The sequence below is a fragment of the Cyclopterus lumpus genome, chromosome 14 (assembly GCF_009769545.1).
Source record: "Cyclopterus lumpus isolate fCycLum1 chromosome 14, fCycLum1.pri, whole genome shotgun sequence".
In the NCBI taxonomy this organism is placed as follows: Eukaryota; Metazoa; Chordata; class Actinopteri; order Perciformes; family Cyclopteridae; genus Cyclopterus; species Cyclopterus lumpus.
In genome coordinates this window covers 20,013,418-20,031,770 of record NC_046979.1, presented here as the reverse complement: position 1 = coordinate 20,031,770, position 18,353 = coordinate 20,013,418, and the positions used below count along the sequence as shown (strand labels likewise).

At 45.0% G+C, this 18,353-nt stretch overlaps 1 protein-coding gene across 1 annotated transcript; it reads left to right on the top strand.

The window, feature by feature from the left end:
- Positions 1–1,630: 1,630 nt before the first annotated feature.
- On the top strand, positions 1,631–10,605 carry wnt11 (wingless-type MMTV integration site family, member 11). The gene is made up of 6 exons (XM_034550954.1): positions 1,631–1,792; positions 3,146–3,343; positions 4,820–5,064; positions 6,365–6,642; positions 7,316–7,608; positions 9,894–10,605. The coding sequence occupies exons 2-6, from the start codon at positions 3,261–3,263 to the stop codon at positions 10,066–10,068; spliced, it is 1,074 nt and encodes a 357-aa protein (XP_034406845.1). The 5' UTR covers positions 1,631–1,792; positions 3,146–3,260; the 3' UTR covers positions 10,069–10,605.
- The last annotated feature ends 7,748 nt before the right edge of the window (positions 10,606–18,353 follow it).

The following is an 18,353-nucleotide window of genomic DNA, read 5'->3' as shown; positions in this document are numbered from 1 at the left end:
CACACAGTTGACTGCCATGTAAAACACATCGACCCACAGCCCCACTGTAAACACGGGGCTCTCGTACCGGGTGTAAAGCGGAGCAGTGGAGCCTGTTTGGCCAACATATTCCGACACACGATCCGGGTGTTCCCCAGAGGACGGGGTCTTGTCGTGGTCTGCGAACGTGACACCACCTGATCTGCTGCTTCCCCGGGCGGAGCGGCTAGCGGCGCACGAGGGCCAGCCGTGTTAGCGACACCAGCCACGAGGTCAAGGTCTGGACAACAGCTCACTCTGGCCTTTGTCTGCCGCTGGAGGTGCAGCCGATTCTCTGGGAAACTTTCCCCCCAGCTGGCTGTGCAGCGTATCACTTACAGTTCATATTTAAGGAAATCAGCCGGTGCGGGAAAACCCGATGTGACTTTAAGAAGGTTTTTTATTTTGGAAAGAATGTAAAGAACACATGTTGGATAGCATTAGTGAGCCATGTGTGCACTTAGAATACCGCAATATCGTGTCACAATGCATTACTATAGCTTTTAACTATTATGTGGAATACACTCAAGGGAATAAAAAGGAGTGAGTGTCGTTCACATTTTAAATTGGAAATTATTCCCTTATCGAAAAGAAATTCATAATATTTCAGTGTGGATAAAAGGGTGTGTCTGAGAGCGTGACATTACTCTTTAGAAACATCTACTGTGAAGGCAAAGTGCAGAGTCACGGCACATACCTGAAGAGATGTGGATGAAACACACGAGACATGAACATTTTCAGTAATAAAATTATTCTATTGTTTCATATTTCCCCATATGGCTGTACGTTTGAAATCAACGGATACAGTTGAGTAGTCCACATGTCTTGTGTCATTTCATTCTTTTTTAAATTTATTTTTTACAAGTGTAACTTTGCCCTCCATTATGCCAACACCATATCTGGCAAACTTTTTTTTATCTTAAGAATTAAATGTGAAATAAAGTGTAATACCTGAATGTTGGCCTCTTAACACTCCTATTCTAATTATATCAATTGTTGTGGTGCTAAAATGTATATTGGACATTTTATTACTATTTCAGTGCACCGTGGAGAAAGAAAGTGAAACTATTTATAAAGAAGATTGAAAATGATACAGAACTGGGATGTTTTTGGGATAGGAAATACTTTTTTCCAGAGACACTTATTAGGTTATATATTCCCACTCCAGCGTATAACCCTAAAACGTTACAGCCGTTAATACCCTGGTGTCATGAAAATATTGGCTACTATTAGGCATGATGATAAGGTCACCACAAAGTGTCCTTTAAGAATCTCTAATGGCTTTTTATGGGAGTATAATTCCAGAGCAGCTATACAAATATAATAAAATAAGCTGAGCGTTTGGACTATTCATCATCACTCCACCTCCCTTGTGGGAGCATTTCGGGTCTATTGTGTTTGAACTCGAGGTTTCACTCCAACTGAAAAACGGTGTTTCTGCGCGTAAGTGTCGGAGGAGCTGGACCCGTGCGCTCTTCCGCTGATCTGACATCAGCAGTGAGATCAAAGCAGGGCAGTGGGCCTGCCCCCCTCCCCCTCCCCCATGCCACCCCTCCACTCAGACTCACTCCCTCAGCCCTGTCCGTCCCGTCGCACTCACCAACCCGCTCTGCTGCGCACCATGCGGACCTGTCCGGAGCTCCTCCACCACCCCGCGCTGGATTGTACTCGTGCGTCGGGCTGACACCGACAGACGGCTCACTCCGAGAGGATATTCGGACTTTTTTATTATTATTATTAATATTCTTTTTGAAAAGCAGAGCGCGTCGCAAAGGTGAGGAGAGACTCCTCTGGCCGTTATGTTCGGCTGCTATTAATATAAATTCATATATATTTAAATATATATATTTGTTTTGTCGCAGAGGTTATCCGTTGATAACAATTAAAAACAAGTGTGGGAAGTTTTGTTAAGTTAAGGCTCGGATAAATAACTGCCTTTATATTACCATTATGTATTCATTGAATCATGCAACAGATGGGCCGTGAACAACTTCCACAACCTGCTTCTTCTTTTAGGGACTTTCTTTTCTCTCGTTCTCACATCTGGACTAACAACATTATTATGAAGGTTATTATAAAAAAATATACATCAGGTAATCTCCACTAATTTACTATGATGAATGGTCCACTTGGTGAGCCCGGTGCCTGCCCGGCTTATCTGGGCTCGGTGAGAGACACGCATCGGATGGTGTGTGTGCGTGTGTGTGTGTGTGCGTGTGTGTGTGTGTGTGTGTGAGGCTATCAGCCTTTATCTTTCAGTGGGAAACAGGAGCAGCCATTCATTAAATGTAAACAGTCGAACCAACAGCCCATAAAGATGCTCACTGCCCGGAGAAGGTCGTATTTATAGCCGCATGGAGGCTCCCGAGTTCAGGGTCCGGCCGACAGGTCCGGGTGCGAAGCGGTCGGGCGAGTGAGACCAGTTTCACCGCGGCTCATTTAAATAATTAATATCGCGCAGTTTCAGCGGAACTCGCGCTTCAGAGAAAGAGAGAGAAAGTTATCAGCCGCGTGAACGAGCCCCAGTTGAAGCTGTTCAAAGAGATCCTTATCAGAGAATGCTGCTGATGCTCGCTCCTCCTGACCCGAGGGGGTGAGGGGGCCACCACGACGGACTTACCACTGAATGCACTTAACACGCAGGGGAATGAAACCAATCCAATAAAAGCTTGTTAAGAAGTACAACAACACAAAGTAGCAGGAAGCCATTTGCCATTCAGAGTTGTGCCGACGGACACACAGCGTCACCAGATAGGCCTTCAGCTCTAATGGGAATGGAAGAGATGTCTTTGTCTTGGAGGGTTCATTGCAACTACTTGTTCCTTCTGGGTATTGTCTGGGTATTGCATCATGGGGGCTTCTCGACATCTGTGTTCGTAAACTGAAAAGCATTACAAAGTTTGCTAACGTACCTTTTCTCTTTTTTCCTTTCTTCTCTCAAACACAGTTCTATATTTAATGTCTTTGAGATTGTTTAAGTAAAACAAAAATAATTTTCCACCATCTGAGATTTCCTGTCGTCAGATCCCGATTCGTTTCTAAAAAGCTTCCGCGGCACATCCGGCTCGACGCTTCAAAAGAATCCGCATTGCCAAGCCATTGACGTTATTTATGTTATTAATTGCAGGGTTTAGAAGAGGAGGCTGTGCCATGAGAGCGGACTTTCCAGTCTGAGCCGAGAAGCCCGACCGGCCCCCCTTTGTGTTCGTGTCCTGTGTGTGAACTGGAGCCACCGTCCCACCATGAGGAGCAGCGCTCGTGTCCTGCCTCTTGGTGTGCTCGCGGCTCTGCTGCTGTCTCAGGTCTGCTCTGGCATCAAATGGCTGTAAGTATTCTCAGGAGGGGCGCCGTCTCGGTCAGGCGAGCGACGTCACCAAGATATGAAGATATTGTGCGTGTGTCCACAGGCTTCCGTGTTTTATGGAGAGCGCAGGGGCCCGTGGCAGCTTTGAAACGGGCCCCAGCATTCCCCGAGTTGCTCCTGATCAAGGGAGCGGCGATTGCGTTCTGTACATGTGTATCTGATGAAGGGGACAGTAGATTAGCTGGAGGTTTCCTTCAAGGGAAAACCCTTCAGTAAAAGTAGCTCCAAGATCTCAGATCAAATGTGTCCTTCTGCTGTATAATAACAAGAAGATAAGAATAAAGAATAAGAAGAAGGTGACAGGGCGTCACGGTGGTGCAGTGTTTGTAGTCTAGTTAGGCCTCAATCAGAGTAAAAATAGTGTTGGCCGCAGAGGGATGCTGTAAATGTTGACACAAATGTTGATTGCCTTTACCAAGCACCGCGCTGGTTGTATGGTAAAGTAAAAGTAAACAATCATTTTGGAAAGTCTGTAAAATTCCCAAGTTGCTATTTTTCCGAATTTGCTTACGTTTCAATCGAATGTTTTGCATGGTTTTGGTTGGTTTTCTCATAAATGCTTTGGTTATTTATTTTTATACCGGAGCACAAAAGCAAAACCCTCTGCGTGGGCTTCATGGCCTCTTATCAGAGAGCGGGCAGACCGAAGCAGATGTGCCCGTGGGAGCTGGGATGGCATGTGCTCAATCTGAGCCCTCTTACAGTCCTGATGCACGGCGACGCAACGCAAAACAGATGCGGCTGTAAACACCTGCGAGTGCCGGGTTACCACCAGCCCAGCCGAGTCACAGCTTATCATTGGGCACCGAGCGGCGGCCCCCTCGGCCCCCCTAATGCAAAACAGGCCGAGGTGCAGGCGGCGCCGCCCGGTTCTCACGAGCACTCTGCAGACACGGGGAGCAGAGATCAGAGCTAACCTGCTCCGCCTGCGGTTTCTCCATTAAGTTAATACTCAATAACTTTCTAACGCTTAAATCAAAAAGCGCACTCTCTAATAGTCCGTAAACGGATGGTTTATGACAAACTGGGGCCACAGGGGACGGCGCTTTCTGTGGCGGCAAATGCGGCAGATCTATGTAGACTGTGGATCTGAATATTCCATATCTTGAGGCCTCTTCTGTGCTTTAAAAAAAAAAGAGCGCCGTGCCAGGAACACGTCGCGTGCTTTATGAATCCTCGGCTTGATTTTCACTGCGATAAGACGGTTCTTCTCTGCAAACACGTGCCAAAATAGTCCCCACTCAGGAGCATTATCCGTTTGTTCCTGATGCGTCTCAGAGGCTTGGACTGTGTGTACGCAACAACCTCAAGCGGCCAACGCAGCTCTGGAACTCTTTGAGACCCGTAAACGAAGAAAGATAAAGCGATGACATCACCACTGCTTGAGTACTGTAACTTATTGTTAAACCTTCCTTGTGTTCATCCCGTCCCCTACAGGTCGATATCACACGCCCCTGCGTCCTTACACATCAACCAGACCCAACACTGTAAGCTGCTGCCCGGCCTGGTGTCCTCCCAAGCTCAGCTGTGCCGCAGCAACCTGGAGCTCATGCAGACCATCATCACGGCCGCCCGCGAAGTCAAGAAAACGTGTCAGAAGACCTTTGCTGACATGCGCTGGAACTGCTCCTCCATCGACATCCCCGCCGACGCTCAGAAGTATCGTCCGGATCTCGACCGAGGTACGGCCATTGTTGTCAACGGCTTGGAATGACGGCGCGGATGCTTTGGTTTGCAAAGAGCCGATCCGAGTTGTTTTTTTTAAACCAGCGTCACAATTGACATTCAATGGATAAGTTCTGCATTTATTGCCGTTCAGTAAGTGGTGAAATGATCAGACCATAAATACCCGTTTACGAACATGACTGCCATCGAAAAGAACAATGTCCTTTTCAAAAATGATTGCCTCATCTTTCCACTTTTGCTGCCAGACAAATTATTTCTTCATTTATACGCGAGGAGCCTTCACCAGAAGAAAAGACCACCACAGACAACAATGTGTTCATTTTGTATATGAAAAAAAAAAAAGAATCCACATTATCTGTTTGCTTTGCAGTCAGTCTTAGCTCTGTCTAATGCCCAAAAGGACCTTGAGTCAGCCAGAGGCAGTTAGTGTGTGTGTGTGTGTGTGGGGGCGTGGGGGGACATGGCTGCCATTTGCCAAATGAACAGTCTGCACTGAACAGGAAATGGCTCATCTCTGTCCGGGGATGGCTTTGATCTAACCAGCCCACGGTCATACGTGATTTCTTCCCTTACTTCCAAATTGCTCCCCGGCCTTTAACATATGTGCTTTCCTGTGTGCACGCATCACCCCCACTTGCATCAGCGCTCACTCTGCGTTACCGCGGGAGCAGTGATGGACTATGTTTGATCGTTTCGTTTTGTGCACTCACTTTCATTTTTTTTTTTTCTTCTTCACTGAGAGGGTAGAGCTCTTAGAGGGAAACAGTAAAGATGGATTGCAGAGAAGTCGATTACACAGCGGTATTGGTTTGAGAACGTTGGAACCGACCAGAACCGTCAAAAATACTAATTAATCTCACAAAACCGAAACTAAGATGAGACCAAATATACTGGTTGCTCCCTATATTGCATACTTAATGTATTACATTTCTGAATCTACTACTATGCTACTATTTGGAGCTGAAATGATTATTACATTAATTAATCAAAACATTCTGCAAGTATTGTAATAATAAAAAATGTGTGAGGATTTGCTAAGATTTGGACCCCATTTGTTGGACAAAAAAAAAGATGACGTCACCGAGGGCTGTGGACAGGAAACGTCACTGATATTTAACAGACCAAAGAATTAGTTGCAGCCCTAATAACAGCTACCAACTGCTCACGGTGATTTTTGCCTAAAAGTTAGCATTGAAGTCAAGAGAAAATTACATTTGAATGGCTCTGATGTCAGTTTGCAGGACCAGGTCTTCCCTTTTTTTTAACCATCATTTTGGTTTCTTCTTTTGTCGACAGGAACCAGAGAGTCTGCGTTCGTCTACGCCTTGTCCGCAGCGACCATCAGCCACACCATCGCACGGGCGTGCACCTCCGGAGATCTGCGGCTGTGCTCATGTGGCCCTATTCCTGCGGAGATCCCGGAGCCGGGCTATCGCTGGGGCGGCTGCGCTGACAACCTGCACTACGGTTTGATCATGGGCTCCAAGTTCTCCGACGCGCCCATGAAGATGAAGCGCCCGGGCTCACACGCCAACAAACTGATGCACTTACACAACAGTGAAGTCGGAAGACAGGTATGAGATATGGACGTACTTTTGCTTGTCTTAAAAAATGTGCAGAAATGCAAAGACGTTTCTCAAAAAGTCTTGAAGGTTGTTTTTTATTATTGTAAATGTATTTGTATGATGTTAGTATCGGTATAGTTTTTCCAATACCGATACTAGTATCTGAAATACCTTCAATACAGCCTAAATGCTGGACCTAGAAATAGCGAGTATGGGAATCCAATTCACAGGAACAAAACCAACACGTCACTCGCTACCTGATCCGTACATCCTGCACTAGTACTACACACCTGTGGTTAAACTCTCTCGTGCACTATATCTTCCTGATAATGCTACATTGTGAACAACAAATCTGTGTTGAATTCAGCAGGAGAGCTAGTTAATGTCAGCTGGCTAAATAACACGGATGTGGCATTGATTTACATTATTCAAGCTCTACTCAGTAAAAATTGGAATTGGTTGAAGGTAAATTCTAACGTTATCATGATGTGTTCAAATGTAACCTTTTAAAGTGTAGTTTTTGGCGAGAAACTTGAATTAATACAGTTGTTTGATCTTGAATATTTAAATAAAATATGTATATGTTTTTATGCTGTCTATATTAACACATCGGTCGATACGCAAGTTCAGGTAGCAGAACACTTTTGCCTGATATGCACTCCATCTATGTCGTCATGTCTAGGCATTGAAAGAGGCGCTGGTGATGAAGTGTAAATGTCATGGTGTGTCCGGCTCCTGCTCCATAAGGACCTGCTGGAGAGGCCTGCAAGACCTCAGGGAGATCGCCATGGATCTGAAGATCAAGTACCTTTCGGCCACCAAAGTGGTTCACAGGCCCACAGGGACGCGCAAGCAGCTGGTGCCCAAAGACATTGACATCCGGCCGGTGAGGGAAAACGAGCTGGTCTACCTGCAGAGCTCCCCGGACTTCTGTGCTAAGAACGACAAGCAGGGCTCCATTGGCACCCAGGACAGGTGAGGCTGCCTCGTCAAGAACTTGAGTTTGACTGTGAGCGTGCATGAGGAAGAGGGGCATATTTGGCAGCGGGGACGTTGTTTGGTGGTAGATTTGTTAGCACAAGTCACTCGGCTGACAAAGTGGAAATGACCGTTCCTGGGTGGCTGCTCGTCCAGGATGTTGACTCTAGCCAAGTGCCGTCCTGCCTGGTGGCCCTGTTTCAGATGCGGGCTGGCTGATAACAACCAGCGGCCCCTAAGAGTGCTCCATCTGTGGCTTGTCTGAGCATGTGTCACGGAAAAGGCCGCTGCGACTGGAGTCGTCATCTCGCTATCTCATGACTAATGCCGTTATTCTTAGGACTGAGTGGACTCGAGCTGATATCGGCTGAAGAGGGCCACACAAATGGGGAAACAGTCCGGCAAAGATAAAGGTTTATTTGCGCCGCTGGGCTGCGGTGTTTTAGTTGGGACAGTGCTGCTGCTTTGTGCTCCGTGGGAAGTTGTTAGGCAGCGAGGAGCCCATTTGTCTGAGGGCTTGACTCAGATCGGTCTAAACAGTATCAGAGAATTAGGGCGCAAATATGCAGCGCTTCTTGCGAGCTCGTTGCATTTCTCAATTTTCCATAACTGAGTTGCAGAAAACGACAGCTTGTTTCTCAGGCTTTTCTCATGTCATTTCCCAATCACGCCACTGATCATCTCTTCAACCAGACTTTATCAGTCAACAGCCAGTTGAGTAAGCCCCTAATGGTTTAACAAGCTCCACCAATTGGCACATGATGTATATTTTAAATGTCATCCATCATATCATGTGTCTCTCAGCCATTGGGCCACTCTCCAGATAACCAGAAGACATGCGTCATGTCAAGGACACTCGCTGCTCCCGATGCGTCCCCCGTCGGCAGCCTGATAACGAAGCAGACTCGCACAGTCTGCGACATCGGTGCTTTTTCAAAATCACGAGGCGCCCGCTTTGCTGCCACGTGACGTTAATGTTTGTGTTTGAGTAAGTGTGAGGGAATTGATTGTTCCCATATGTCTAGACGGGGCAACCGTAGCTATAGGTGCCACCATTGGTACGCTGCGGCTAAATCAACGGCACACGTTTGAAACGGCACACGTAGTTTTTTGGAAAAGTTTAAGTGCCTTGTGCACTTGTGTGGCCTTACACGTATGGTAGTTTGATTGATTTTTTCCTATACTTGCATTCCGCTAAGACCCGCCCTTCTCTGAACCTTTTTGTATATTGCCCTAATAAATAATCAAAATGTCCCGATGATGGAGAACATTTCTTTGCTACGCATATTGTCTTTCTGGATGGAATGAAATTACAGATCCTTTGGAGATTTAAATGTTGATGCGGTGTCATAATTAAAGTGAATATGAATCTTAATGTTGATAAGGCACACTGATTAAAAAGAGAATTCAAAACTGGCACTCACACGCTCACGATATCATCTCACTGCTTACTTCTCGCTCACTGGTGGCCACTTGAGGGGAGGCTTTTTTATTGACCCTGCTCCGGTCTACATTGTTAGCCCATTTACAAGGCCTGACAGCTGTGGATAGAAGGAGAGAATCTGGGACAGCCAAAGTTAACTTTAGCAGAAGTTCCTGATGGCTAAAATGTGATTACTGATATGGAAAAAGTGTCACGTCATTGGGAAGAGACGCGCTATTGAAGCTTGTGCTTTAGTCTTAAATTACATTACTGTGCCTCTGCGTTAACCAGCAGATGTGAACGGCACAACGCACAGTGCTGTCCTCTTTCTCCACTTACAGCACACCGGTGATGTAACGAAATAATATCGCTCCTTCTGCATACTTCCCGGCTCCCACCGATGTAATAAACCTGTCTTCCTCCTTCTCCTTCGCTCCCGCAGCCGCCTCAGTGTGTCCCTCAACGCGCTGGTCATTAACACCCCGCCATCATAAAACAATGCAATTATGTGGAGAAGACAAGCTAAAGAAAGGGAGGGCAGCCCTGTGTATTCAGTGTGATTTACGGTGGGGCTATTCTCTGCTCATTCAAGATGCTTCTGAAACGCTCAAAAGGTTGAGGCACACAGGACGGTGAAAGCGCTTTTACAAGGTCTATTGTGTGCTTCGTACAAAATATTTTTGAATGAAGCTGTAAACGTTAATTTTTTAAGGCAGGAAACCACACTGAATATCTTAACCGGTTGTTCAGTCAAAAATGTTTCTCCATTTTCTTTATCTTGTTGAAGCCAAAAGGTATAGTTGTAGAAAACACAAATAAATTTGTCTAATGTTTTCCCTTTTTTTTGGTCTAATTTCAGGCAGTGCAACAAAACCTCCCTCGGCAGCGACAGCTGCGACCTGATGTGCTGCGGCCGTGGCTACAACCCGTACACGGAGAAGCTGGTGGAGCGCTGCCACTGCAAGTACCACTGGTGCTGCTACGTCACCTGCAAGAAGTGTGAGCGCATCGTGGAGAGATACGTCTGCAAATGATCGTGTGCCAGCGGCCGGTGCCCACCAGCAGCCCTGAGGCTACAGATTAACCAAAGCACTACAATACGGAGAAGGCTTACTTTTGTCTTAAGCTTTTAGCATGTTTTATCTCAACGAGACCTGGTCTATTCTCGGGTCAGTATCATTTTTTTGTATCGAATCTCCAAACTGCCGAATGGGTTTCTGAGCTTTTTTTTCTCCGATTCCCGAAACCTGGACGTGGAGAGCGTGGCGACCGTGCCAGTTAGCGTGAAGACCGCCGTCCTCCTGGGTATTTCCTTTTTCTTGTTAATGATTATAAATCCCCTAACAGGGATGTTGAAAGTCTATTTTATTATATCGCTAATAAAAAGAAATAATATAGGATTTTATGCTGAAGGAGAGAGATTTTTGACTTTCCCCCTCACTAGACAGAGACTTGTGTTTGGCTTCATTCCACAGAAATCGAAAGGTTCTGATGGATCTGCATGGTACTTTTTTAAAAAGGTACTATTACATTTTCTTTTCCTCTGCAGCAATGGACAATATGGGGGGAGGGGGGGGAACACAAAAGGGAACTTCAAAGTACTTTTCAATCATGGAACATTTTTGTGGTTGATGGACTCTCGCCATGTGTCCTGTGCGGATCTAGACGGGCCTGCATCCCTGTGGACTGAGAGACGACTATTAAGGACTTTGTGAAATGGTGCATTATCTCCTTCATGTCTGACATGCAGTTCAAAATATATTCTATTTTTCAGAGCGTATCAGCTGAACTCATGGATTTTGTAAACCACTATTGTGTGGGTGTACATACTGTTATTTTGTATACTGAAATAAAGAAAGAAGTATTTATAAAATAATTAAATGGCATGGAACTTGAACGTTTTTTCTCTTTATATGCGACCTTAAGGATGTACCTTGTTTCTCGTGTTACAGAATGTTGGCAAAGACAAATCCATAATCTCCAAACCTTTATTCCTAAATTGAGCAACATTAACTGTAATCCACTGCGAACCCAAGTGTTATGAAATTGGAGTTTGCCACAACTTATAGCACACCGTGAATGTAACTCACAGTCAGTAATGAGCTGCAGGGTTCAACCTGACAGCCTGTTGGGAATCGCTCTCTGAATCACCCAAACCCTGGGAAAGTGTTTGTTTGGACATTCCACCTCCTCACAAAGGCCATTGCAAAGGGATTTGTGTCACTCCTATCACACTCAAACACCCATCTGCCTGGCGCCAGGCCTCTAATGAACAAACATCAAATAAAAAACAAATAAAAAACAAAAAGGCAGAAATCTAATTTCTTTGGAGCATATAGCCAGACTGTCAGCCTGTCGGACAGAGCAGACTTAGCACTGCGTATAGCCGAGATATTACCCTCTGGCCAGCCGTGTGTTGGTTAAATTGGTTCTCATGATTCTACACTGACAGAAATAGCTGTGGAGGATGTCGGGCCCCATGCTGTGAGCTCACATGACACATCGCAGCACCGGCCTGCACGAGCTGCACACTCACTGGAGTTGGAACACCCCCTGACCCCTACCTAGCCTGTGGACACCGCCAAAACAAGCCTGCGTGATCTGGATCAACAACGCTGAGGGGATTACTATCACCAGTCATTTTGATTTTAGTGGCTAGTTACATGATGCTGGACTTTAATTTACATTTTGGATGCAAAGAAAGGTTAAGAGGAGTTGATCAGGCACGTCTATTTAAGGTTATGCATGACAATACATGGTAGCAGTTTGGCTGAAGGGAGTAATTGAACCATGAACTCTAAAGTCTAAAAAGTGCAGTCTAAAAGCAGAAAACAGGCAGTGAGGGCGGACTCAATGGACTGGCGTCTTCCTATTTTGGGGGCCGGGAGGGTCGGCTACGTGCCGGTGAACGGGGATCTGCTCTGCCTGCACACAGGCCTGTCCGTCGACAGCCTCAAGGACTCCTCAGTCACTGGCATTCCTCAGCCTGGCAGTTGAAGAGCATAGGGGTCTGTGTGTGTGTGTGTGTGTGTGTGTGTGTGTGTGTGTGTGTGTGTGTGTGTGTTTGAGGACCTGCACGCTGCCCTCAGATACAGGTGGCTCATCCAGAGACGCAGGACTAGCCACGTCATGTTGGTGTCGCCGAGTATGCAAGATGGTACTTTTCAATCTTAAGCATGTCAAATACTCTCTGGACTGTTTAAAACACTTTCTTTTAAATAAGTGCTGACCATGAGCCAATCAGCTCAACTCTTGACTCCGCCTAGAACAGTCTCACAAAGTTAGGTTATTTATCTAATCAACAAATGTGCTAAATTACGAAATTAGCATGTGTGATTTCACGGACGTAAACTAAACATGACATTCGAGCGGCTTCAGATCAGATAGTCTGACCTGCGTCTGTCTGGAAATGCCAACTGACCCTGAGCAACCATTGCCATCATGGGGCCGTGTGACTATTCAGCCGACCTCAGTCTAACCCTTCTGAAATATCTCACTGGGGTGAAGTCTGCACTATAAAACCCGTCAGGTGAGGCCTGCATGTGCGAACAATACGAACCGGCCATAAACATCAATTCGGTCCACATTCTTACGTATTTCTGCCGCAGCGGGGCGGAAGAGTGGCCGAGTAGAAAATGGGTCATGAATGGGCTGGCCGGTTTTGCGAGGATGAGGTTAAAAATACGCTTAAGAGCGGCCCTCATATGGGCTGCTGAGGGCCTTTGTGTCCGAAGCGACGACAAGACAAAAGTAAAGGCGACCAAAAGAGAAAAAAACGGAACTAATCGCCGCTGCAGTTTATGTTTCTTTTCTTTCTTTCCGTCTTTGTCAGAAAGTATCGAAGTATCTCTCCGTGGTTGGAGTGACCCCCTCTCGCTCTGTGGGAATTGCCTGGTAATTGAGAAGGAAAAGGGGACTTTAATGGAGAGCAGTGAAAATATCAGGGGTTAATGTCAGCCTGGACAATATAATGCCAATTGCCTTTGTGAAGCCTGCGGCCCGGATAGCTAGCTGTGAATGAGGGAGACAAAGAATTTGGCTGAAGTGGTAAAGGCTTTCAGATGAACTGACCCGTACTGTAAATTGACTTTTGTGGACCCCACCCCCACCCTACAGCCTCTAAATAGGAACCCAGCAGTAAGGCCTTTTTTTTTTTTTTTGCAGAGTGTGTGTGAGTGAGTGTGTGTTGTGTGTCCTTGGGCATGTTGCTGGGAGATAGCAGATCACGCAAAGCATGCACCTTTTTTCTAGCGGAGGGCTGAGGAGCAGACAGCGACACCACCGGGAGTTTACTTTGAAACTTATTTGGTCAAAGTGAATACAAACAAAGATTTGAGATTTCACTGTGGAAAACATGTTAACTTTTAATGTCACCCTTGAATTTTATGCACAACATCTTGTTTGTGTTTTATGTTATTTATAGCCTCTTGTATTTCATTTCATTATTTATTTTGCCCAGGCCACAGTGTCCTTTGTTTCTCTTTCTGTTGTTGTTTATGAAGATGTGGACACATGAGTTGTGTGTAAACCAAGCTTTGCCTTCATGTTATTACTCTTTTAAATGACAGAACACTGAAACCTAATCCTGGAAGTCGTGTATAGTACAAAAAAATCATCTATCTTGAATATATTGCAAAAAGAGATACAAAAAGTATAATAAACATAAAACCTATGCCAACACACAATTAATATATTACAGTTTAAACGGGATTTCATTTGGTAAACTTTCGTTGTTCCCCATTAAAATATAATCACTGTTATTTTTACAACCACTATGCTCCCTCAATTCAAACAGGAGCTGAACTTCAGCGTCACAGTGAGTCTCTCAAGTTAATCGCAATAAGCCTACAATTTAATACAGCACACAAATCAAGAGCGTATGTGTGACTAACAGAATAGCTGAATGGCTTGCCATACATACGCACATGTATCACACTGAAGGTGAACTCCAACAGCAAAGCCAGAATTATCCTTGATAAATCCTACGATTTACAAATCTAGTTAAACATCTCGTCATATTCTTTCTGTGGTCTTTGAAAACTCTGTGAAACTAAATCAAAGTAAATTGTCAAAAAAGAAAAGGCACTTCAGTTTCAATTCAATAGTTTATTTTGTATAGCCCAATATCACAAATTACAAATTTGCCTCAGAGGGCTTTACAATCTGTACACATACGACATCCCTGTCCCAGGACCTCACATCGGATCAGGAAAAACTCCCCAAAAATAACCTTTGACGGAAAAAAGGGAAGAAACCTTCAGGAGAGCAACAGAGGAGGATCCCTCTCCCCGGATGGACAGATGTAATAGATGTCATGTGTACAGAATGAACAGCATTACAAAGTTACATAAACACATTACATGAATATGACAATGTATGTTTATGTAACTTTGTAATGCTGTTAGTTTATATTAGCTAAAAGAAATGGCCGCATTGTTTGGGATAAAAACTCATTTGTTCGTCTTCAGACTAAACTCGACTTTAAACCGCTGCAACAGATAAACGTATGCATCCATAATCTCAACATGCAGTGAATAAAGTGCGTATCTGGATGGCGGACCCTCGGCATAAGCTATCAAGGGAACGGACAGATGAAAAGAGCCACTGAGAAAGAGCAGGACTGAATTAATATGAATAAAAGAAGCAGCGGGCTAAGCACGCTGGGAAAAGTAAACACCGGGCCGTAATCGCAGTAAATCTGTCCGGGGGGGGCAACGGAGCAGGCTGCGCCCTCAGTCGAGGAGTCAACAAACCCGGAGGGAGAAGAAAAAACATCGAGCTAACCACCATTACTGAGAGGGGTTAAAGAGGGGAGCGGCACGGCTTTATTCACGGGAAGATCACTGAAACACCGCCATGTTTACCCAGTTGTCTAGCGGCCGTACACAATGCAAACAGGGAATTCAGGGCCGCACATGTAAAGACGACTTCACAGTCACAGTGTCAGAGGGTTTTCAACTAGTGTGTGTGTGTGTGTGTGTGTGTATGTGTGTGTGTTGGGAGAATATGGCGGAGACAGTTTCTGACGCGGTTCAAGGGCCGCGAAAACGTTCGGCAGCATTAAGATCAGCCACGATGATAAATGCGGTGGGGCCAGCCTCCCACGCTGACCACAGATCAGTCAAGGCGTCAGGCCAATTGGCTTCATCTAACAGTCAGATGTCACGCGCTGCCAAGTGGACCGATGTCATGCAAAACACATCAAAGAAATCCGGTTAATGGCAGATATGAAAAGATAAATTATTGAGGAAATCATGAGAACAAAGATTTTAGGCAAGAAAAATACTTAGTCTTCTCCATCTGTTGATGCAGAGGAAGCCGCGAGTGTCTGCCAGATTTACACTCACTTTTTATGTGTGACGGATGTTTATTGTCAAATCATTTATTATAGTTTGAATATTTTGGTAAATGAGACAAAACGTAGAACCGTTTGGAATAAACAAAGTGTCCCGCTTCATCCTTTTGTTTCAGTGTCCAGCTCTGGAAAATTAATGTGCAAGTGGATATCATTGGGGAAAGGGCTTTGTTTGTCACATATATTGATAGATTGAGAACAGATGTGGGCCCTGTTTATTTCTAATAAATATCCCACTCTTGTCGTGACGGTGGCCCAAAGGTTAACTGCGAGAATAATTCTTCTTCGGGGGTTTTCGCACCGCGTCAGTCAACTCCGTGGTGCTGCTGCTGATTGCTGTTCGACTGGGCTGCAGTATTCTGTTAACCCAGACAGTTCAGTCCTAAGTGCTAAAAGTGCTCCTCCGCTTCCTTCGACAGTCCCGTGTGGTTGAGTGGCTGAAACGTACACACTGCCCCTCCCCGAGGCAGATGGACCGCATGAGCTCAGTGTGCGGCTCCAATGCCGGCCCACCCCAACCTGCTTCACCGCCGCCGCTCTCTCAAGTCGCCTAAATGAATGGCCGGGACACAACACTAAGACATCTCTTCTCTTGCTGCAGCTCGGGCGTATCGTAGTGAATGATTCCTTTGCCCTCGCAAATCTTTCAACTTGAGCTTGGGTTTAAAAAGAGCCTTTTTTATTGCATATATATATTTACGCATATTTGTTTTGATCTCCCCTTCATATAAAGGCGATGTTGCCAGTTCCCCCCCCTCTCCTTAATTGCTCCCACATTTCTCAGCTTGAATGAGGTAATACCATTTATTTGGCAAAAGAGTGGGTGGGAAGGGCAGTCAGCGAAGCCATTATGTGTGATTAGCACTATTTGCAGCACTGATTTGATTTGTGAATTGTGTGATATATACATATATATATATATATATATATATATATATATATATATATATATATATATACACACACACACGGCCTGTGGGAAAAGAGGTTTCTTTCTTTTGTTCCAATACCCAACTGGAAACTATGTGCCACCATCCATCACCAATAACCTGCTACTGAAAGTGAAACAGGTGCTAAAATATTTAAGGCTCCACCGGTTTTGAAAGGCCAAATCAGCAAACTTACATCTCGGCTGATATGTTTGTGCTGATGTTGAGCAGCTTCTATGTTCTTGTCAAACACTTTTTAAATATCCGTCATTTCCCACCCTAGAATTGTATCACTTTAAGATAGAAACATAAGTGATGTTATATTTAAACCTTGTTATGCTTAAAAATGAAAGAAAAAGGTTGCTGTATTAAAATAAAATTCTAATTCCAGTTTAGTACAACTTTGGTCTTGCTTTTGTGTTTCCTTGTATTTGTTGTCCCAATAAAAGTCTTTCTTAGAAATTAAAGAAAACGTATAACCCACAGTTACTTTATAGTCTTTACTTTATATCTACTTTTGCTTTTAAGGTACTCTTATTAACTTTACTTAAATGTGTGCATTTACTTAATTGTGTCAAGTTGTTACAAGATATAGAAATGGCTAATTTGTAAAAACTGTATCTGTTATGATAACATCCTCACTAGGTTAACTGTTGAGATCCAGGTCCAACTAAATGATAAGATGATCACACAGGTCGTCAACTGGGTGACTTCTTTGTCTTCATAACCAACAGAAATGAGACCCAAGATGCAAACAAACAGAAATATAATACTTCACCCCAAAATGACCACTTGCGTATTAGTTACTCGCCGTGTGTTGCCTTGAGTTCTTAAAGAAAAAGTCATGCGTTTACAAACTCTCACACAACTGGTGCAATCTAACCCAAGTCTCATTCATCCACTCGTCTGCTCACCAATAACACAACTCGTGCATCTTCGCCAAAACCGTACAATTTAAAACACTTTTGCGTAAACTGTCACGCTCGCTCATGGCGCGCTACTCGTCCGCGTGACTCACACGGTGTTGAACGGTAACGTTTCAGAGAAGATGCAAGTGTTGGGGCACACAACTGTATAAATAAGACTTGGATTACACTGCACCAGTTAGTAAACGTGGCCCCCATTCACTTCAATTCATCAAAGATTCATCTGTTCTTTTATTCTCTGTTCAACGTGGAAGCATCTCTTCAAGATTTCAAGGTAACACGGGGTGAGTAGCATTAACAACATTGAAAACAAATTCTATTTACTTGTATACTTATATATTTCCAAATTACTTTAGTTACTCTAGTAAGGACCTGTACTTTACTAATCCCCAGGGGAAATGTTTCCTTTTCACTGGAGGGGAGTGGCTTCTTTGACAAGCGATTGGGGGCGGAGCCCTGAGGAGCGAAGCTGTCGTCTGACACCATCTTCGCCGTGCTGCCTCTGACCCCGAGACCTCAACCACAGGTCCACTATATTATACCTGCAGCCTGACGCCAGCCTGATTTACTGGCCTCCATTAGAGCTGGAATGGACTCAACCCTCGGCTGGGCTGTTAAATCTACACGCTGATGTAGCCAAGAGTAGTCACCGTTGCTGCACTCGGCCTCACCTCCTCCGCTCTCCACGCACACACACACACACACACACACACACACACACACACACACACAGTGCTTCTCCTTACTAACCTGCTCCATCCACTTTCCCGACACGCTCTCACAACACAAACACTCCTGGAAATGCGCTCTCTAGATACAAATAGCTCCACCGCTGTTTGGGTGGGCCTGTCCAGGTCTGGCTCGGGTCCTCCAAATGAAAAGAGTGCAGTTAAAAATACGGTCGCGAACACATACAGGGCGCACTGAGAATCCGATCCCACGGAGCACATTCGGGGGGGTCACGGACACGTACGACTGCATTGTTGGTGTGATGTGAATGAATAGTGTACTTCCTGGCCACGTTCGAGACACACGCGTCATCTGCGTGAGGAGAAGCATACTGACCAAAGACACAGAGGCAACAGAATGCGGCGAATGCAAGAGAAGGA